This window comes from Myripristis murdjan, chromosome 24, assembly GCF_902150065.1.
Source record: "Myripristis murdjan chromosome 24, fMyrMur1.1, whole genome shotgun sequence".
NCBI lineage: Eukaryota > Metazoa > Chordata > Actinopteri > Holocentriformes > Holocentridae > Myripristis > Myripristis murdjan.
Genome location: NC_044003.1, coordinates 10,832,483 through 10,855,477, shown reverse-complemented (window position 1 = coordinate 10,855,477; position 22,995 = coordinate 10,832,483). Strand labels below are relative to the sequence as shown.

Sequence of the window (22,995 nt, the reverse complement as noted above, 5' to 3'; positions counted from 1 at the left end):
CCTAGCGCCGCTGTAACTACACATTCCCCCCCCAGGCCTGTGAAGGACACAGCCGAATCAGATTAATCACCTCGACACATCTGACTCACCAAACACGCTGGTGTTTCTTCATAGCCCTGTCTATTCCCTCTGCCCATGTTCAAGCCTTTAATGGTCTAGCGCCTTCTCTTCTCTCTCCCTTTTCTAAAATTTTATATAACCGGCTGTCTCACTCTCTCCTAAGCACGCCGGGGGCTCGAGGGGCCACATTAAATGGTCTTTCTTTGTTTACAATTTTGCCTTTGTTACTCAACATTATTTTTCCTCCACAGCGCTCTTTTTCTTATGCCATCTCCGGAGATGGCTTTGTCAAGGTCAGCTATTTTTACAGCGCAGGATATTGGAGGTATGGGGAGGCAGAGATAAGCAGGAGATATAGGGAGAGAGAAACTATAGAGGATAAATACTGGCGGGCCTCTGCTGCAGCAGTACAGTTGCGTTATCGGGGTGTCAGGGGTCTGAGGAGCGAAGAACAGAGGAGTTGGTGGATTTGGGGAGAGGAGAAGGAGATGAGCAGGGCCGATTACTCCACGATTCCTGTCTCCCCCCTCTCCCCTCCCCTCTGTCCTCCTATTCCTCATTCCTAAACAGCTGTGTTGACCTTTGTAGTCCCGCCTCCAGGCTGTATGCTTTAACCTTTCCAGTGAGATAGAGGGGGCCCCTGCACAGGGAGTACAAGATAAATCACAACTGCTGTCTGTAAACGCGACAGACAACAACAGACACTGGCATGCAGGCTCCGAACGCCCTTTGAAACCTTTGTCCTTTCTCATAGATCCCTCTCTCTCTTTCCCTTTTCTTTCTCGCTCCTCTTACACGCACGCACACACACACACCCACACACACAGATGGCCGTGCATCCATAACGACACATCATGTTCACGCCATCAGCACACTGGGCTATTATATCTACAAGCAGGCCTACACCCTGAATAATTTATCATTCATTAAAATGTTCTATGAGTGATGATAGCCAGGAGTGTGTTTTTGGGGGGCATGTGTACTCCTTTTGTTGAGTGAGACACAGGGGTCATTAGGAGTCATTTTTGGTCAATTTTGTATGGTCAGTCATGCTCTGGAGAGCCAGAGAGAAGTCGGGGGAAAAAAAAAAAAAATCCCATTTGCTTTCTGTGCATTCAGAATTCGTGTTGAAAGAGATCAAAGGGGACAGACAAAGAAATGAGAGAATCGACATCTTCGCATCTCCATTTGGCTCCCTATGAGAGGAGGAAAATTACTTTAAAGCTGGTGGCAGGATGAAAGAAAAGAGTTATGCCTGATGTATTCCTCCAGAGCTGGAATCAACAGTATAAATGACGGAGGAGGGCGAGGAGGAGGAGAGAGAGAGAGAGAGAGAGGGAGAGCGCGAGAGAGAGAGAGAGTGAGACAGAGCTTAAAGAGGGGTTTTTTGGTGAGGAACAAGTGCTAGACAACTGTGAACAAAACGTTTCCCTTGTGAGGTGATGTGACTGGTTCGGCGCTCAGCACTCAATTATTCCCAGCGTGCATTAAAGATGCCATGACAGATTTCATCAGCCGCGAGAGAAAGAGTGGGCCGCTTTGCAGTAACTGCCGGGAAATGTCATCATACTGACCACTGCCAAAATGTCCAATCCCAACAAGTCAATTAGTCTCATATTCACTCTCACAATCTTATTTTTAGGCTAAGAAAATCAAATAGGCTCCCTGCGTCCTATTAATTCCTCTCACCCGTGCACTCCAAGCGGCAGACCTAACTAGCTCTGTCATCTTCCTCACAGGGCTGTCAGAGCGTCGAGCCCGCCATCCCGGTTACACATAAAACAAATAGAAATGAAAACATTGTCAATGAAAGACTCATGGGGTATCGGAGACGCCGGGAGCAGGGTGAATCACTTAGCGAGCGGTGCTCTTCCATTCTGCAGCTGCCACCCACCACAACACATCTGCCACTGGGAAAAACACGCCGATAGAAAACCACGTCCAAATGAATTGCTTCATGACACAAAGATCACCTCCTCAAATTGAAATTCATTTGCGAATCGAAACCGGGCTCTTCCCCCGAGTATAGTTTAACTGTATAAACCCACGTCCAGGTGGCAAATGGTGAAGGCTGTACATGCAAACACCCTCACACAAACAAACAAAATGGATGTATGCACCCATACACGCGTACACACACACACACACTAGTGTACACCTAGTTCCAGTAAGTCCATTTGATTTGTTTGTGTGGGGCCAATGGCTCTTCCAATACGCTCCCCATGCTATCTCTGGGCAGACACATGCCACTGCTGGGAAAGCTCCTAATGCGTACCAAATCATCGCATTTCAACCAACAACGCTGGCCGGCTCAGCCAGCTACTGCAATTCCCCTTTTATTGCCTTTCCCCAGGATTTCATATTATACACGGCGAACTGCACAGAAAGGAGTCAAAGCTCATTTCCAAACCTGCGGAAGCTACGAAATGTCTGGAAGACATGAAGCTGCAGAAGGGATCCATCCACCTCAGGCTGAACACTGTTAAATTGCGGCTTGCTTTGTTTATGTGATTACAAAGGGAGCTGGGCTTCACCATCACAACCGATTCAGTGATTTGCATGGACCCGGCCAGAAATGGGTCATTAGTTTATACTGGTGGGAGGGGACCACGTGCACGAATGAGTTTAATTATTCCTAAATGTTTTTTTGTTGGGTTTTTTTTTTTGTGTGTGTGTGAGAGCAACAAGTATTTTTGTAGTGAGCGCTTCTTATTGAAGCTATCAGCGTAGCTTCAGGAGCAGGGCCGCAGCTCAACTCAGCCGCACTTCTCCTCCCTTCCGTTCTCGTTACTCTGCGCCCCTCCCTCCCATTTCCCTTTTCTTTTCTGCTCCTCTCCTTTCTCCTGCAGGGTCCTGAGGGCGTCTGTCGCGCTCCGGAGCTGCGGCGGATTCCCACTCAAAGCTTCCCCACAATGCAACCAGCAAACCCAAAGGCCTACAAGCAGCCAGATCCGAGCATCGTTCATGCCGTGCGTCGCCTCGCTCTCAGTCAATAAACCTTTAAGCGTCTTCTGCTGATGGTGTGGTCCTCATTAGTGAAATAATCTACACTGCAAAAAAACATCCATCTCAACAAGTCATTCAGGTCCAATCTTAAGATGTTAGGTTTTCTTTAAAAAAAAAATGAAGAACTGTGCCAGTGGGATGAGATCATTCCACTTGTTTCCAATGCAGGTTCACTTGTTTCACTTATTTCTTTCTTCTGGGAACGAGCATAAATAAGTTTGACATGCAGATTAAGACGGATCAGCCCACTGGTATCAAGATCAACATGACAATTCAGCATAATTATGGAAACAAGTTGATTAGCATTAGAAACGAGTGGAGTTGTCTCATCCCACCAGCGGATTTGAAGAAAAACAAGATTTTAAGAGTGAGTATGAGACTAAATGACTTGGTAAGATGAATACCGTTTCCAGTGTTCTCCTCTAGTTTAACTTTGTGAAATTGACTTTTCCATTTCAGGCAAAAGATCTCTTATTCTTACAATATTGTCTCTAGAGTAAAATTTTATGAGGTCCAAAAGGCTTCTCTTGTAGAGAAGCAGAGGATGTCTGATTTGCTTCGATCTCTGAATGTTAATGGTTATAAGGTTCTTTTCCCAAATTTATGACTAGAAACCAAAATCCATCTGTAAAAATTTTAAGCTGTCAAGTGAGTTAAATTTTCAAACATTATTATATGAATGTAAGTTGCAAATCTAAGTTAGATCTTGCAGTCTTGGCTGTTTGCTTCAGGTTTTCAATTGTAAAATTCAAGGTTCTTGTAATTTGTATTGACCATTGTGTTGTATTTACTTAGGCTGCTTGTTCAAAAAAATTCATTGCAGACGTATATGTTCCTTATTCAGAGGATCTTGAATTATTACAATCTCTCAGAGGTGGGCGGAGGAAAAGACTACATTTTGTTCTTGAGAAAACCTTCCTTGGCAAGTGCTATTAGCCTATAATGTCTGTATGACACACCAAAGTCACATTCAGAAGGCAATTTTCTGTCCACAACACAATTTCATCCACTAACTGCCTAATGAACAAGATGTTATCCAAGGATACCTTTCCAATGACCACTCACGAACAGGAGGAAGTAGTCTTAATATGATGGAAATAAGTGTGACAGACTAAACGGTCCCTGCTGAACGCACTGACGCATGCTCTGACCTTCCCTGTCAATCTGGAGGGCAGACAGGGTGGCCATTTATGTTGTGGTGTCTGAGCATGGGCTGCAGCAGCGGTTTTCATCATTACTCCCAGAAAACTTTGTCAGAAACCCGAGGCTGTCTGACCGCCGCCTGTGGGAGCCAAATAACAACGAACAATGACAAAGCAGAGAGAGTCACAACAGTCGCGGGGCCCTTTTTGTCAGGTTGTGCAAGCGGCCATGAATTATATATATTTACAGTCATCTGGATTTCTGTTATTTCACGGGGCAAAAACAACCACTGGGAACCCTGTGGCCACATTAAAGAGCTTTCCTCCAGTTGGCGCAGAAATTGTGCTTGAAAGCCAGGCGCACAGACAGACAGGCGGGTGGATGGACAAACAGCCAGCCAGTTTGAGAAACAGCTGCCAAATATAATTACAATCTCTATTTGATTAGCAATTTAGCAATTATCTATTATGTCCATTTCTAGAGATGATACAAATCTGTCTTTGGATAGCTAATCAATTTGAGGAGCCTGACATTTGAAAAAATTGCAGGGCATAATGCTCGTAATGACACTCGATGGCATCAGTTGATGCACTCCAAAATGAGTTTCCAAAATAAATATCCCCCATCTTGCCGCCTGCAGTTTGAAGACGTTTCCTGTCGCGGAGGAGTCGCATGAAAACATTTTGTCAATAACATAAGGCAAATAAACAACCATGACTTTTTTTTTTAATGACATTATTTGTAAAACCTTGCATCAATGTCAAACAAACTCCGTGAGCTCATTTTTTGATTTCAACAAGACAGCCTCTTAAGATTCTTTTCTGATACATGTTTCCAGGTTTTTCATTCGTTTACACTTGTACCACTAGCTCTAGCTGGGTGGAAAATGACAAGCAATACTGGTAGAACACCAAATAGTTTCAGGTCTGTGTCTTCTCCGTCACTTCTCATCAAGTGTATCTGTGTGTGTTTTCAATAACGCGTTAATTTCCATACATGTACAGCAGAGATGTCGATGCCAGTAGCAGTGGCCTTTGGGTATGTGTGTGTGTGCGGGTTTAATCTCGAAAATCCTCGGAAATGAAATCTGAATGATTATACTAGTAGGGTAGGAAGACAGGGGCCATGATACGGTAACCTACCAAGTATGCTTGTCATCTCACAACATTGAACAGAGCTGACAAGAGACCGAAGCTCTGAAAGATGAGAGAGATGAACCCTACACAGCAGAGTTTGAGGCCCTACAGCCGCCAGTTGTCTGAATTGGAGGGCCGAGTGGGTATCTGCTACATATTATGTCCACAGGAGGGGCTACCATGATACAAAGTACTACAAAACTTGTTCTTGTACAAAAACAAACATTTTTGTAGAAATCCTGCTTTTAAACAACAACTGGTACAGACTGAAAACTGCAGACTGTGTGTCAGGACGGACATGAATGAGAATTTCGACAGTATACATTGCTTGTAGAGGCATTAAACGTAATAGGCATGGCAGAAAGTTCATTACAATGGCAGAACTTTGGCACGATAAAGGCATTACAGAAGAAAACGATGAGTATTTCAACAAGGTCAGCGTCGATGAATCCAAAGTAAATAGCTCTTTTATACATCAGTCCGCAGTTAACCGTTTGGCACTGACTAACATTCCTTTTCCTCTCATGATCAGTGTTTGATAAAAAGCATTTCAAAGGAATTCAGGCCATTGAAGGGAGGTACCAATGGGGTCACACACATGGAGATAAGACAAAAGTGTATTGACATCAACAGAAGAAACTATATCAAACTCATCTCGAGGTGTTACTGTCACAATAGTTTCCCCTTCTGCGCACTTGTCAAGTGTATGAGTGTGTTTATGTGTGTATATGTGTGTGTGTAAATCCACCGCCGGTAAGGAATAGACCTATATTTTGTCCCAAACCCGCTTGGGTCCCCTTTCAGTCCACGTACAGACCACCCCGACCCATGAATCCGTCCTTTTCTGATCCCTCCCATCACCATGAAACTCCTCCCAAAAAGTGATCGTCACAGTGAGGTGACACTGCCCAGGTATCTATATTTCCACAGGAAACATCTGTCTACAAAAGCAAGTGGGGGCAAAAGGAATACTGTTTTGACTGCTAACCTATGTCCCTGGTTAAGTCAGCGGTAATTCGACCCCCTCGCCCTCTCCCCGGTTGTACTGAGGGGCGTGTTCAGGGTGTGTTCAGGACGCGCTCAGCGTTCAGGCCATGGTTTCCTTTCCCGGGAGTCTCCTGTCGTTGAACGTGTGCATGTTAATGACCTCTTCTGTCTTAACGATGACGGGCGGCTGAGGCTTCTGTTTGAGACGGCGCTGGCACTTCAGGGACACCCGCAGCTCGTCCACCATGGCACTGCAGAACGACCGCTGCAGAGGACAGAGGGAGACGGGGAGAGGTTTCAGTAACGATGTTTTATGCCACGCTGCTCAAACCTTCACAACAGTAGCCTGTCCTCATATTAGCCTTTTGTAAGGTATCACTTCTCTCCCGGTCTTATGGTTCACTCCTAATACAATGGAGGTTCCTCCCTGGCCACAACCTGCAGAGAAATTTTACTTTCTTGTACATTTTATTTATTTAAATAATTATTCAAGGATGGTTTTTTTTTTTTTTTTTTTTTTTTTAAATTAAATCAGTCACCTCATTTTTGAGCCTAACATATCCCAGAGTTTGCCCTAGTAGTTCACCCAATTTTTTTTTTTCCATGAGCTACTCACCTTCATGAACTGAAACATTGGTGAATTTTGGATGCCATTTTTTAAAACCCCTTTTTAAGCTCTAAAACTCTAAAGTTGCTTTGGACAAGGCTGGGGTAGAACTGCCAACGCACTGTGTGTTACACTGACACAAAAATGTCAGTGTTTTTTTTTTTTTTTTAAACTGAAATGATGGGTACGTTGATAATGTCAAAATTTTAATCTCTGGGAGAGGTATTTTAAGCACCTGCTGACACTGAAATCATTTCATTAGTCTGGATGTCACTGATGTTTTCGGTGTCACCTTAAGTCTTCGAATTTTGTTGAAACCGCTAAGAATAAAATATTGAAACAAGGGGGTAAAAATAGAAAAATATTAAAGTAATCGAGTACTAGCACAAAGTATTGTCTGTTAGGCTTAAAAAAAATCCATACCAGTCAAACCCTTGTAGGGTGCTGTGTGTATGTATGTGTCTTCTTTCCATAGTATGTCACTGTACATGAGGTTCTGCTGTCTTTACATGATGTATGCATTGTGAAATCCTGTAAATTCTCAATATTTTTCTGAATCTGAAACAGTGTCACCATGACAAATTACTCTCCATTTACTTGCCGATTATGGTAATTCAGATTCCAATTCTTGGAGAAAGTGGGAGGGGAAAAATATGGAAAGACGAGGCTGGTGAACAGAGGAACAGAGCATTAATCTGTTATTTTCCAAGAGGTTAGTGTAAGCGTGTTGCACGTGGATGGATATGTGTAGGTGGCTTATGCACCAGGTGTTTGTGTTCTTTTCTCCGGTGGTGCATGGATTTTTCTGACACAGGAATGAGATGTTGTGTGCACAAAAAAGAGAAATCAGTAATTACATCCGGCAAAGGAGGGAAGACAGGGAAGGTGAGGCATGTTGTCAGGATGTAAATTACCAGCACCTTGGCAGTCTGAAGGACATGGCATTTTTCTCATTTGTAAATTATGAGAATGTTGTGATCCAGTCTAGCAGTTTTTGATTAATGATCGCTAAGATGGGCTCTGAGACATTTGCAGCCAGAAAAAGGAATTAATTACTGTTACAACGGAGTAACACGCCACTACACTGCACTAATTGTATAGATGTAAATAATTAAAACAGATTATCAAAAGGACTTTTGCAATAATGTGGGAACATAATTGCAGAAATAAGTGCACTGGAATGCAAACTGCATACATGCTGTGTGATGAATCATATTGCAATCAGTTCAAAAATAGAACCCAGAAACAACAGAATGAAATATATTTGCTCTCGCTATAACTAAACCGAGGGGGGAGAAAGGGGGCTGCAAAATCTGCTGCATTGTGTGCATGCTGTATAAGGTTTTCATTTTTCAAACCATAACCTAATTAAATTCCTGCACCTGCAAAAAATGAACATGTATACATAAAAAAATATATATGCATATACGTATATATATATATATATATATATATATATATATATATATATATATATATACACAGAGAGAGATTCTCTAAATATGATACATTATGTACAGTATGAACTGTGCAAAAGTATATTCATGTTTTGTTTAGTTTGATGTAGTTTACTTGCACATGAAGTGGCAATAAAATAAGAACGACAAGGCACAAAAAGGAAAGAGGCAAAGAAACTCGAGTGTGAAGCCCAACTGAGATGCTCAAAAAGAGAAGGAAAACAGAGAAAATGATTTATATACAAAAACAGAAAGAAACAGCAGCTGTTTTCACAAAAGACACTGACTCCTGTACCTTTTCCAGCTGAGCGTTCTGTTTGGACTTATAAAGGACTTCCCCTACAGCCACAAACACAGACAGCACCAGTCCTGCAGCCAGCACGATGAAGATCCCTCCGATGTTCTGCACCCCCAGAGCGCTGGCCTCTTTGCTCTCCTCCTCTGGACAGCCATTCCCTCTCCACCACTTCTCCTTCATCATGTGCAGCTTCCCTTCCTCCTGCAGCTGCAGAATGGCTATGGTGATCTTGTCCCTGTATGGAGAGCCTGCAGGGACAAAAACATGAGACGAGTGGATATGGATAATAGCTAAATATGGATAAATGGATTATGGTTAGCACAGTGGCTGTTAAGTGGATATATATATATATATATATATATATATATATATATATATATATATATATAGCCAGCGCTGGTGGGAGTATGAAACAAGTTGTGTTCTTGCATGTGATCATAACCTGTCATGTTATTGTCAGTTGCTTAGAAGGGACTTTTTTGTAAGTCCTTTTTCAGATACTGCTAATCCCTATATTCAGAGGATGATTCCAAAATTCTCAGTCCTCTCTGCAGTGTGAATTACAATGCACAGGGAGCTGGCAACAAAGACTTGGCTTTGTGTATGTAGAAGCAGTGCTGCTGTTGATTCTGACGAATTAGCACAGTGTGTACGTGCATATGCCATCAACGCCGTGCATGAAACAGGGAGGCCCAGTGGGGTGTGCATAATGTGGCTGTATGTGTGTGTACTGTGTTCATGTGTTCGGGATTATATGCGTCTATCTGCGTGAGATAGGGTTGTTCTAGCAGCGTGTGTTTGTGCATGTTAATGCCATGATGAGTAAAAGTCCCCAAATCCGCAGACAGTGGGAGGACGCTAGAATTAGCGACAGCGCATTAGGACACAGCGGGTGCCGTCATGATCAAAGGAGGAGTAATCGTTGCAGAGTGCCCGAGTGGGGTTGTGTTCCTCTCCCATCCACAGTGTGACACAACACAAGGCTGGGCTGCTGCATACACACACTCTGCCTCGCGACCAAGCCAAGGAAGATTAATGCTTACTGTGAGCATTCATGTTTCATTTATAGAAGACTGCTTTAAAAGCTTGTTAGTGTATTTATGTGATTATGGGGTATGTGCGTAGTGCAGCTTGGCTGGGCATTTACATTTACATTTTAGGAATTTGGCTGATGCACTTATCCAGACTGACTTAAAATAGATGCAACAACAGTGTAAGATTCAATTCTTAGACTGCAGTAGTAACAAATGCAACGGCCACAACCACAGTCCTCAGATTATATACAGAAAGACAGATACAGATATACAGATGCATTTCTGTGTGTCCCTAGTGTGTTCATTTATAATAGAGAGCAATTTATGAGCAGCATTACAGTATTTTGTACTTGGACTCTGGAGGGAATGGTAAAAGGACTGAAGATCCCTGTAGGTAACAAGGAATCACTAAGCCTGTTGTTCTCATAAAGTCCTCCCTGTCAGTTCCTTTGGTTGCCTCGCTCCGTTTCACTCCCTCTCTCATCTATCATTTATCAATTGCCATCCATCATCCTTTCATCTTTGCGTCTGCATGCATTTAGATTGACAAAGACAGAGACTTTAATCCAGAATTGAAAATTACGGAGAGTGCCACTGATTTTCATACAGCATCTCTCTTTGTTCACAAACAATAAGACCTGTGCTTGTATTTTTCAAAGTGTATGTATCTCTATATGTATGTATGTGTGTGTCTCTTTATGTCTGAGTGTGTGCTTTTTAACTTTTGAGAATGTGGCGTGCACATATAAACGCGTGCATTTAATTTAAGGCAACAAGGTAAAGAACATATGTGCCCCCATATATGTACAACTCTGCATGCATGGTCGTGTATGTGAATCTGCATGTGGATCACTCATCTTCAAATGAAGATGAGTGATGTATCAAATATCTGAGTCCCCTGATTCTTGCTCAGCTCATATTTCAAAGGATTAATGATGGGCTAACAAAGCAGGCCTTGGATAAATGCTAATAGGATGAGCCCTTAGAGAGAAGGATATGGAGAGTGGGACCTGGGCAAATGGAAAAGCGCTGCGCTTGACACACTGTGCATACACAACTACCTGACAGATGTTCAACACTAGAGGACATCCATCACTCCCACACTGTCTGGCCTCAAATATTAATGTGATCACAGTTTAAGTCGATGGCTGTATAGATGACGCATTCGTGTTTTGGGAATAGGCGGTGTGAAAGCCGACAGGCACTAAAAGGTTAGGACTTATTATACGGCTTGCTCTGGTTTATTGCTGTAACTGCCCTGTGGGGAACGAGCTGCTAAACACTGCTTAGCGGGCCAAAAGGTACAAGTGAAAGACTTACTAAATGTTCACATGCAGGTTATGGCTTACACAGGTTTTTGGACAAGGACACATGAGGAGTGGAAGTCCAAAATGATTAAAAAAAACAAAAAAAAAACACCATAAAAAATATTTCCTCCAAGAGAATTGCTGGAACAAAAATAGAACTCATTATGAATTAATAAAGCAATTAGCTTTCTTATGACCTTTCCTCCCACAATAGTAACATTTTAGACTAGAGGATGTAATCATCTGAATTTCTCGAGCAATGAACATCAGAATAATAGATGTGAATGATTTGGCGAGTAACAAGAGCTTTGAGAACATGCTGTTTCACCATTATTCTTTTTAGATTGAACACTGAATATGACTAACAAGTACTACTTCAGACATTGCACTCATATTCGGTGCCGTACAAGTCACTGCATGAACGGCAGAGAAGAAGTGAGTCACGTTCCGCCTCCGTGTGACCATTTCAAGGTCATAAGTGTAAGTGCCTCTGTCCTTATGGAACCGCAGTGGGGCCGTACATCAGAGCATCACCTCAGTTTTGTTACAGCCGTGGCAATCATGGCATCCCTGCAGTTCCATAACTGCCCCGTACTCATCAGCGACAGACAGGACCAGATGTGGATGGCGCGAATTAATCCTCCATATTTTGATGGCCTTCATATCACCGATGATAGATGTGGCTATTACAGCAGGCTGCAGTGGTCTCCGTGGCCTCGTCATGACCGCTCTAACCTCCACGACTCTGGGATTGGAACCATCAACAGCTTTCAGCCCGGGTCCCCTGGAGTGCCCGGGATGTGAGCTGTGCATCTATTACCCCGGCACCAGACTGCTTTATATGCGACAAAATTGTCGCCATTATGTGCAAAGTGGAAAATGTGTAATGTATGAAACTGTTTGCTGAAATGCCAAATGAAAACAAAACAAAACAAAACAAAAAAAAAGCTACCCTGCCTCATCAAAGCAAAGTAGTGCTCGGAAATGTCAAACATCACAGTGCTAACATCTGAGAAGACCTGGGTCAAATATGCAGCGATGAACAATTCTTGGCACTTCATTTATATTCCTTGGAGAGTTGGTTTAGTGTGGTTTAATGCATAAGCGCAATTCAGATGGTGTCAGGTAAGTTGACAGTCAAAGGGAATTGCACTAAATTGACTTTCAGCTAGTTTAGTATGATTGTTTTGCTCTTTTGCACCCGCTGCATTGTCTTATGGGACTCTGAAGAAGGTTAAAACACGCCATTATTCCGCTTCTTAAAAGATCTGCCTCTTAAAAACTGTGAAAATAATCCTTTAAGAAGATCATTACGGCTAGGGAAAAGAAATGGATCGTTCATGCTGGCTACCGCTGAACTCAAATTACACTTGCTTCTTCAGCCCTGAGCACACTTTAACCTTATCCATACATTCAACCCCTCGAGCCATTCTCTTTTCATTAAGTTGAGCCCTTTATACCTCATTCTGGTCGTACCATTATAACATGACTCCATCAATAAAGGTTAACCCCTTCGTTCTCACATCTCAATCATCCGCACTATACAGCTTTACCACTCACATATCCATGTCCTCCTCATACCATAGTCTGCAACATGATACAAAGAGGCTGCTTACCCATCGGTGTTCCCACTCCATAAGCCTTGGAGTCTATGAGGCCCCCTATCTGTGTGAGGTTGCAGTTGCGCTGGGTGACGAACTCAATGGTGGTGGACTCCATGAGGAAGGCGTAGTCGGAGGTCAAGACGCGCTGGATGCCCTCCTCCACGTTCTTGACCATGACAGATTGCCTCCTGCTGTTCATGAACTCCCACATTTTGTCATAAGTAGAGATCTTGGTCTTCTGCAAGCAACAGAAAAGTAGAAGGACTGAAATGAGACTGACGGCACTATTGGCACCTGAGAGGCAAAGTCCGAGGTAATTTTGTGAGCTCTAAACTTTGCATTTTCGCCTTTTCTTGTGTTCTCCGAAATCCCATCGGAAAATATGAATCAGAGTTGGCGGAAGTGTGAAAATAAAGCCTGTGCTGCACAGAATCTGTGCTGCTTTTCTCCATGAAATCAAACAGCGCCTTGAACACCACCTTTGTGAATTGCTGTCCTTCAGTTATGTTTTACATGGATTTTTGCTCAAGAAATGCTAATCATTTTGAAAGGGACTGTAAACAATCACCACAATGGAATAGAATTAAAGAGCAAGTAAAAAAGCAAGACAAATATAACTATACATGAAAATCCTAATTTGAATGTGTAAAACACAGTTCGACAAGTCAACAGGTAAAGGAAGTCACTCGTGACCTTGTGAATAATAGCATGCATTGATGCTATTATTGTGATTAGAAATTATCTGGACTAACAAAAATATCAAAATCCACAAAAGCAATGCTAGTGGATGCATTTTAATCCTTGGAAGAAATTGCAGCAGCCAATATCTAATGGGTATTTATTTCAGCCCCAGTGGTTGGCATGGTTGAAAAACCCATTCATATTTTCCACAGGAATTTAGGATTACACACCAGGAGATTTTAATTGATGGCATCTAAAATGACACAACTGAGTGACTTGCCCTTTCAGCCTGCACAGAAATACCTAGTGAAGCCCAAGCCTCCTGCTATGCTGCTAACAGATTGTTTCAGCACCTGATTTTTCACTGTGGAGGCTTTTTTGGTTGATAAACTGCTAAATTCAGTATTAAAAAATGATTTAGTAAACAAAAGACTCAAGCAAACAATCACACACACTGTATTCTCCACAGAAAAGACAGGAGGTTCTTCAGAGAAACTGGTAGAAACTGTACAAAGCACAGCGGGGCAGGCCCAGCTACACGGAGCTACCTTGAAGAAGGTCATGGTGGATCCGTCCTCCACCACCCCATAGAGAATCTTGGTTTGCTTGGCCAAGTCATCGGCCGAGTCTATGGGTGACTCCATCCTCTCCACAGTGAGAAAAGCGGCCAAGTTGGCCGTGTAGGAGGAAATGATGATGAGGGTGAAGAACCACCAGATGCCTCCCACTATTCGAGTTGACAGGGCCTTGGGCATGAGCTCTGAGCCTGGGGTGTGGGAGGTGGAAGGAGTGAACATTGCACTGCAAACACTACTCATCCAAGCAAGTGATAATAGTAGAGTTAATCTTGTTTTCAGTTGTGAAATCAAATTTTTTAAGATGAGTAAAAAAACAACAACAAAACCTGCAAGTAAACTGAGATTATTTCACCTTTTCAGAAAGTAGTGGAACCTGTTTCAAGAACTTTCTTAATATCTTGAAATGAAGCAGGTTGCGCCACTTGTTTTCAGAAAAAAACAAGATGACTGTTGGATTGGAATTAAATTACTACTAGCACAGGCAATAGCTAGGCGCCAACACAGACAACAATACATCCGCCCAACTACAGAGCTGGATCGTACCAGCAGGTTTTCCTCATTCAACTTACCATCTGTACACAACGTAATTATTATCATATCAATCATTCGATATAATTCATGAAACAAATTCTGGAGAAGTGACAGGCTGGTTGGGCCAGAGAGTCATGTACCCAAGGTAACCTCACATCCTGACTCCACACCCCACTGATCTCTAGGTGCTGATAGGCCAGGGGCAAGAGGAGAGGACACTGGGTAGTGTCATCTTGTAAGGTGAATGGACTGTAATTATTGTGATAAACTGGATTTTTGAATATTTAGCTGATTAATTTCACAAATAGTGTAATTTTGTGATGTTAATGTATGAGTTTTGGTTCATAGCAACATTTATGTAACCATCTATTGTTGTTTTATTTTGTCCAGTGGGAAGTGGTATGGGGCTGTTCAGATCACCATCAGACTTTGTATTTTTATTTTCAGCTGCATATCTGTATTTCTTTCTTACTATGAGCTAAGTTATTTTTACATGACATATTTTTCCTGACATGCACATTTACTCAGAGTTCTGTTTTGCTCGCAGTGGACCCCCAGAGGTCTCTCTCTGTGTTGCCGCTGGCTTGGCTAAAACCCCCAACCCTCAGAGACAGTGGGATGCAGAGAGCTCCAGCTCCACAGAGCAACAGCAGCCACAGGCTGAGGCAACTACCTTGCTGCATGAGAGCCCCAACTCCAAACCAGAAACTATTGAGCAGCGTAAAATTGTTTTCCACTACGTCTGAGTCTGGGTTGCACGGATGCGGGTTGTACCACTCGTACGGGCTAAACCTATAAGGGAGAGAGCAGAGAGACAGATACATCAGCACAAGGCACAGTGTAATTTATTCCCTGGTGCAGATTAAATGGCAGATAAAACATAAATTCTGAAAACAATGTGAGGGGCAGATTGTTGGGGAGAACAAAGAGAATGTAAGTGTGTGTGATCTTGTGTTGTGGCCTAAGGGTTGGAGCTTCTACAGGGACCCAAGAAAATCATTCACCCCTTCGCTGAGATCAACTTATTGGCATATTCAAATGCCTTCAGTTTATTGTGAGGACAGATCAATAGACTGAAATAACACTGTCACTGGTGATAATGTCCCTATGCCTGATGATCTTGGGAGCTCATTGGGATTCACTGACTCAGGAGCCTTGGTGTTTCTTCCGGCAACCTTCGCTCTACAAATCAGCCGCTGTTGCCGAAGCCACATCCTCTGCAAACCCTCAACATGGGACTTGCGCTCCCTGCTTTTCTCTTCTGAGCTCCGAGCAGCCCACTCCATTCTTCCCCTCCCCATTTTCTTTCCCTCTTTTCTCACACTCTTTACACAAGTCTCTCTCTTCCCTAGCTTGCCTTTGCACACCAACCCCCCCATTCGAAACCCCCTCCTCCCTGCACCTCGTTTCTTTCTTATTGCGTCCTGCCTCCCCTGTGAACCTCTCCCTTGTCCCCTCAATCTTGCTGCCCCCCTTGGCTGATTGTCAGCGTCTTCAGGTCAGCCGCGGACATTTCTCATTTATTATCTTAAGCGAGAGTGGCATGGCATTAGCACAGGGTGATTGGGTTAGCATTAAGCATCAGGAACTGATTGAGTTTGTGCTGAAGTGGATGAGGGAGGGAGCACTGCAGAGGCAGAGTTGAAGGGCCCACCGGGTGAGGCAGCTCAGGAGCTTTGCCCCACCATTCTGCATGCTAATAAGCCTGTGAGCCGAGTCTTAAGGGTTTAGGCAGCGTAGCATGGTGATGCCATTTGCCAGCTACAGCTTTTAGAGAGATACACAAACCCATTTATGCCACATTTACAAGATACTACGCCACATTCTGGTGCTCTCAAATCGATCACGGTGTGATGGCTGTTTTATGGTAGCAGTGAATGCCACAGGGACCGTGTGATTGAGGCAGATCCAGATCCAGATATATAACCGTGTGCTATCGTATCAGTGCAATCTGCGTTTGATCTTACTTTGTTGTTGCAGCATCCTAATTAAGGGTCTTCTTTTACAGGCTTCATAACTGCAGCAACATTTCTGTCACATCACCCTTCCTTTACACCAATTTTCTGTGCTGTCCCCTTGAGAATCCTGTACATGGACATGGCTGTGATGACACCCTATAATTCTTCCTGTCAACCCCATCAAGATGTCTGATTTGCTGGAATGTCAATGAGCTCTGTCTCCTTGGAGCCACAGGCTGTAACTGCACAATGGCCTTGTAGTGCGGTGTGAAGTGCATGTGTATGCTTGTGTGTGTGTGTGTGTGGTAGCAAGCCTTTGTGCGTATGTGTGCCTGTGTGTGTCTGTGTGCATGGGAATGTGTGTGTGTGATGCTGTTTCATCAAGCCTGCAATTGTACTGGCTCAATCAAGTTAATGTGAAAGTCAAATACTGTGTGCAGTCATGTTTATTTATGTTGATGTCCACATAAGAACAATGGGCTTGCACACGTCTGACCGTATGCGTCCATATGTACCACGGTACAGGCAGTATGTGCATATACCATACAACATGCGCAGATTGTGTTTGTGTTTCTCCATGTCTACATGTGTATTCTGGACGCATTGAGTCCCGCGGCTCCTCTGTCCGACCTTTTGCCTGCAGCCGGCCTGTATTCCTGCAGGCCGTGTTCTGCACACCGATCACCAGCAAGAAGAGGATGTGGAACATGCGGACGTAAGGTCACCTCCTCACTCGGAGCACAGGGGACATGTCGAATAGCTCGCAGAATAACAAAATGATCCCCCCCTGCACCCTCCACCCCCACCCACCCGCCCCCTCCTCCCACCTCCCACTCCCCACTCCTCTTCTCCTTCGCCCGTCTACAGCCACAATAACACAGCGTACTCCCTCCATTAACTGTCTGTTGGATTCAATTACTCTGGCTGGCTTTATAGATCTGTTGCCTTTCTTCTCTCAGGCCAAGTAAGGAAACTGTTGGGTTTGGGGGGAAGGCGGGAAGAGCGGTGCTGCGGCGGCTCAAACCCGCAATAACCTGTAATTACATGTAAACATGTTATAATGCAGGATAAATCCTTTTTTTTCTTGTCTGGAGAACGCTTCGGTAAGTGTGGACTGAGGGAGTGCCATTTGTTTTGTTAATAAAGGGAGGGATGCAGAAATCAATTCTTCCACAACAGGGCTGGAAGGAACCACAGAGTAAAAAAAAAAAAAAAAAAAAAAAAAAAAAGAAAGAAAATTTATTTCTATGGCGCTTAAGATGACAGAAAGTGTTTGTGTTTGTGTGTATCAATGAAGCTGTGAATCGGCAATTAAGTTGTTTAGTGTTTTGTTGCGTGAACCAGGGGCTCCGCAAGCCCTCTCTGCTCACTCTATTTGCAGGGGATTAAAGAAAATAATATACTCCGCATTTAGGAGACTGGCCAATCAATCAGTGGCCATGCGATCAATAGTATAATTATGAGAGAACTCAGCTCAGCAAACTGTGGGCTACTGTATTTCAGATTTTTACTTTGCTGAATGTTATTGGCCTCATAGTGTCAGAGCAAGCGTTATTTATGGCCCTGATGTGCAGAAAACGCACCAAGCATGCACAAAAAACAAAAACATTCTACCTTAATGAAAGTTGTACTGAAATCACAGTGCAACTGCATGCTAATCACTTACCCCAACCAACTGTGGAACAAAGGACGGTGGGTATAATTTGCATATTCTGAACTAACTTAGGTGACAGTTGCTGCTTTTCTCTGGTGTGAATCATGTCGCCAGTAACATCTGATGAAAAGTGCATTAAAACCCAAACCTCTCAGGATCAAAGCGGAGGAACCGGAGCGCTCGGGTTACAATCCACCTTTCTACATTAGTCATGCATGGGAATTTAGGGGGTTTCATCTCAATATCGTAAGAATTGCACTTGTATTGGTACAACCCTTGCAATATTTTGAGATATGTAGCAGGAACCTGGCTATACTTTGGCTGTACGGCGGCTCATGCATGCTCAAATATGCCTGGAAAGTCATGTATTGGAAGCTCTGCTGACTTAAGGTAACATATTAAGATTTCTCTTGGTGTGTGCTATGTCTACAGTGCGATACACACACGCGCACGCACGCACGCACACACACTGCCTCCTGTAGAGTGCGTTCCCGTCAAATCCGTCAAAGCACTCGATGTTTTTCAGTGAACGGTTTTCCCACTTCACAACAACCACCGTGTGCGTAGAAATGAAAGCAGGCAAACAGGGTAGGAGAGAGGGGAACGAGGAGGAGGAAGAGGAGGGAGGAGGCAGGGAAGGGAGGCTTGACATGTTACCTGGCTATGACAAACAGCACACAACTGACACCCAAGCAAGCCAGCAGAATATACATCCAGATATCGGGTGAGAGGGGGTTGAGGAAGGAGAAGACCCCGGGGTTGGTCCCGTTGGGCTTGCGGTACAGGATACTTATCCCCAGTGTCATGAAGGGCTTGGAGAAGTCGATGACCTTCTCTCTGACGTAGGTGATGGCCAAGGGAGCCACTGCCAAGTCTGCTTTCTGCAGTGACGGAGACAGGAAAGCAAGGCGGGTCAGAAGGGAGAACCTGAGAAAAAAAAAAAAAGCTGAGGTGCCACATTAGCACCAATCGAAATAAGAACTGATTTCTGTCAACAGCTGTTCTGCTCAATGTGGAGGGGAAGAAGAGCCACGGAGGAGGAGGGAAAGAGAACCATCAAGGTCATTAGTTCAACTAGATTAGCAGGTGGGAAGCCGAGTTTGGCTGGAAATTACAGGTTATCTGTCTGATCGCTCTCATCCGGTGTCAATCGTGACTCACTAAAGCCAACAATTTTCAGATTACATTCATCAGTGAAGAATTAACCTCACGAATAGTATCCTCCAAATATAAAATATCACCTTCCCGACATATAGTTAAGGGACTGGATCCAACATTAGAGACAGAATAAGAAACAGAACGTGTAAAATGCTGCATTATCAGTGTCCAGAAGAAAAAAGTGCAACTCTGATTTTCATTGTTTTTTTGTTTTTTTTTTTTACCACAGAGTACTCACCATAAAATTGTTTAGGGTAGTCACTCAGCTACCTGGGTGCATTTTCAGCATCTATGCTTTATTGAGCAATATTTAATTTGTAAATGGAAATAAAAGTTGTATTGTTGTGAAAATTTAACTTGAACCATAAATTGTGTTGACAGAGTAAAGTGCCTCATTTTTGAGTTCGCAGGGACCGCTGTGCTACAGTGATGTATGGCAAAATATATACAGCTAAATCTTTTTTATGATGGTGAGTCAACACAATGTATAAGTACTGCCAAGCTAAACAAGCAAACCGAGTATGGCAGCTGTTCAAATAGAGAGCCTGTCAGCTGAAATAACATTCAGCTAAACCGCTAATTAAAGCGGTAATCTTATACGTTCTCGTTTTATTTTTAATTTGGCTTCATCTCCGGGGTTGTGATTTTTTTTTTTTTAACTGAACTTTCCAGAGTTAACTTGTCCAAAACAAAACAAAACAAAACAAACAACAACAGTATGATATTATTTTTACTAGATTTTCTGTCGAGGGAGTTTCAGTTTCTGTGGGTGGCGCTCTTTTCTTTGTCTGCTCAGCCACGGTGGCTATTGCTGCTCATGCTAGCTACCCAATTTTTCTTCTGTTTATTCCAGAAAAAAACAAAAAAACAAAGTAAAAACAACAAAACAAACAAACTGTTCCTGCCACTGAAAAACATAAAACACCTCACTTGCTCTGTGCCAAAGGAGTTTTTCTGGGAAGGATCTAGAGCAAATGCTAAAGCTTTCATGAATTTGTTATAGGTCGAATCGCTGTTATGTATAACAGCTGACAGTGGGGAACAGTAAGCTGTACAACTAGGAACTGCATGGGAACTGGGCAGGGCCGGCACTAGCCATTTGGGTGCCCTAAGCACAAATGCTTTGTGGTGCCCCCCCACGCCGCCGCCGCCGCCGCCAGAAATGAACAATAACTCAGTATTTGTCATTGCGTTTCTCTTTATTTTACAAAATAACTTTTCAACATTTATGTTTCAAAAACTGTTGGAAAAAATAAGAGATAAATAATAATAATAAAATCTTTATAACACACTGACTAAACACTAACTAAATATGGCACCAAACACTCAAATAAATAAATAAAATAAAATAATTTAAAATAAAAAATAAATGACACCACTATTAAATAAAGATCTGTCAAAACTGTAAAAACAGTACTAAGTATCCTTGAATAAGGAACTGGTTGGTGATTGATGTCTGCTTGTGGATGGTTGATGTCTGCTTGTAGATGGTTGATCATCTGGATCTTCCACTTGGCTTTGTGTCCCTCCTTGCACATATCGAAGCATTGAGCCTGTAATCACAAATACAAGACAAAATACTCAGGGATTCTACAGTGAAATACAGTTTTGAACCATGGTACAAAAATATTTCAAAATTAATTATAGTGTTATGTAGGCCTATATTTAAAACACTGGTACATGAAAAATTTATAATTTTACCTTTATAGACAAGGATTAATGGGGCACAATATAAAAATTCTGTACATAGTTTGAAAACTATGAATATGAAGAGGGGAAATCTACACAACTTTAATATTGATTTTTTTCAAATTACAGTTTCACCAGCAGATGTCGCTCTTGGCCTATGAACCTCACGAAAATGTTGTGCGAGCTGCCGGCCAGTCGGTCACCGTAATGACTGGTGTATCCGCACTCCATCGGAAAGCTCCGGCTCTCTGCTTTTGGAAACCGTCGTGATTTTTTCGATAGCACCATTGGTTCAGGAGTTACGGTAGTGACAAGCTCACATTACAAACTTGTGACACATCGGGGAATCTTCTGTGATTGGACGGTCGAAGTGTCAGTAGTCCTACATGCTACCGTAATGGCACTCTATATAGGCGCAAAGCTCCGGTTTCAGATGTTTTTGAAAGTTTCTGAATATCTTAAACGGTCACGGAGACACCGTTATGTAACGTCGGCATGCCGAATCCTGTCAGCGCCGACATCGCCGGTGAAAGACGGCTGATAATCAATCACCTGTCTAATTTGGTATATCACATCAAAGTTCAGGTTACCAAGACCCGTTTTCCATTCATCAACTCATTATTTTTGTTTTTCACTACACAATCACATACTCGTTGGCTCATAGAACATAACAAACGCCAAATACAGACATCTCTACTCCAGATCCATATCCATATACACAACTAAAAATAACTAGCTAGCCCAGCATCAATTATTTGAAACGTAACACTTACGTCTGAGCATGGCTAGTGGGAGCTAACGTTACAAAGGTTGTTGACGGTAGTATTATCTGGCACGAGCATAGACATGCATACTAGGGCTAAAAGTAACAAAATTAACATTTGTTATTGTCTTACCTGCAAGTGACGCGCGAGCATCATCTCGTTGTTTCTTTCTTTTCCTCTTTTCCGCCCCCGACTCTTGCTGCCTTTTCGATGACATGTCCAAAAATAAAGGTCTGCCAAACTTGTGATTGAAGCGTAATGGAGCAAACCACTATGGGATGGGGGAGGGGGGCACCAAAGTTAGACTGGGGAGAGGGCCGCACAGGAGATTCATGTTTTTCTCGAGCAAATAAGCAAAAAATGTTATTTTTGTATTGCTTATATCTATTAACATGTTTTACACACTTTACACAATTTTAAATATATCATTGTTATGATTACTATTATTATGATGATTTTTCACGAGCTTGTTTTTTTTTTTTTTTTTTTTGGTGCCCCCCCAGGCACTTGGTGCCCTACGCGCAGTGCGTGATAAGCGTGTGCGGGGCGCCGTGTCTGGAACTGGGTCTACAGTATGACACCTCTATGATTGGACCACGGGATTGTACGAGATCTGTACTTGTAATGATAATTGAAACCTGTCACCGCCTCCCAGATGCAGAAAGTGTTTTATAACCTGGGAACCATTTGCTCCCATCGGCAGAGCATTGTAAAATGTCTAATTGCCTGTCAGCATACAATGCAACCGCTTTTGTCTTGGCTGCTGAAAAGCTCACTTTTTGCCGTATACGGGGTTTCTGCAGAAATGTAGGACAATTGCTACTTTAATGCCCTGTCAAGTTGCATCTTCCTGAGTGGAGCTGTGACTTATAGCATAATAGGCAGCCCCGGCAAATCATGTGACTCACGTGGTCCATGAGCTCCCGCACCATGCCGTTCCATTGGCCTGTGCTCTCCTCCAGCGCGCCGTATTTGCCGTCCTCCACCAATCGCACCTCGTAGCGGAAGCCCAGGATGCCGGAGAGCTCCCTCAGCAGGTCGATGCAGTAGCCCTCGAAACGGTCATTCCCGTACAGAGGCTTGTCTGACTTCTTAAACATCACATACGGCTCCTCCTGCATAACGAGGGAGAGAGCGTGTGTTTAATTCTTTGTGGATTTTTAGAGTCATTTTTGTGCACTTTTTGTATGACTGTGTTTGTTGGTGTGCTGTGTGTGCTGTACCAGTATGGTGGAGACGCGCAGGGATTTGTTAGCCAGAGAGTCAGTGATGTTGGATGTCTTGCTTTTGTGAGTCTCTGTCATATTCAGACCGCTGGGAGGGTCCCATGTTCCAATCTGTTG

At 43.2% G+C, this 22,995-nt stretch overlaps 1 protein-coding gene across 1 annotated transcript in view; it reads right to left on the bottom strand.

Moving 5' to 3' along the window:
- Window positions 1-4,913: 4,913 nt before the first annotated feature.
- Window positions 4,914-22,995, bottom strand: part of LOC115356381 (glutamate receptor ionotropic, kainate 2-like) — a 67,660-nt gene continuing 49,578 nt past the window's right edge. Inside the window, exons 9-16 of the mRNA XM_030047524.1 lie at window positions 22,876-22,989; window positions 22,561-22,767; window positions 18,699-18,922; window positions 15,103-15,221; window positions 13,869-14,086; window positions 12,652-12,877; window positions 8,692-8,942; window positions 4,914-6,597 (exon numbers count right to left, since the gene is read on the bottom strand). Of these exons, the coding sequence (XP_029903384.1) occupies window positions 6,433-6,597; window positions 8,692-8,942; window positions 12,652-12,877; window positions 13,869-14,086; window positions 15,103-15,221; window positions 18,699-18,922; window positions 22,561-22,767; window positions 22,876-22,989 (1,524 nt within the window). The 3' untranslated portion in view covers window positions 4,914-6,432. The remainder of the gene's footprint in view (window positions 6,598-8,691; window positions 8,943-12,651; window positions 12,878-13,868; window positions 14,087-15,102; window positions 15,222-18,698; window positions 18,923-22,560; window positions 22,768-22,875; window positions 22,990-22,995) is intronic.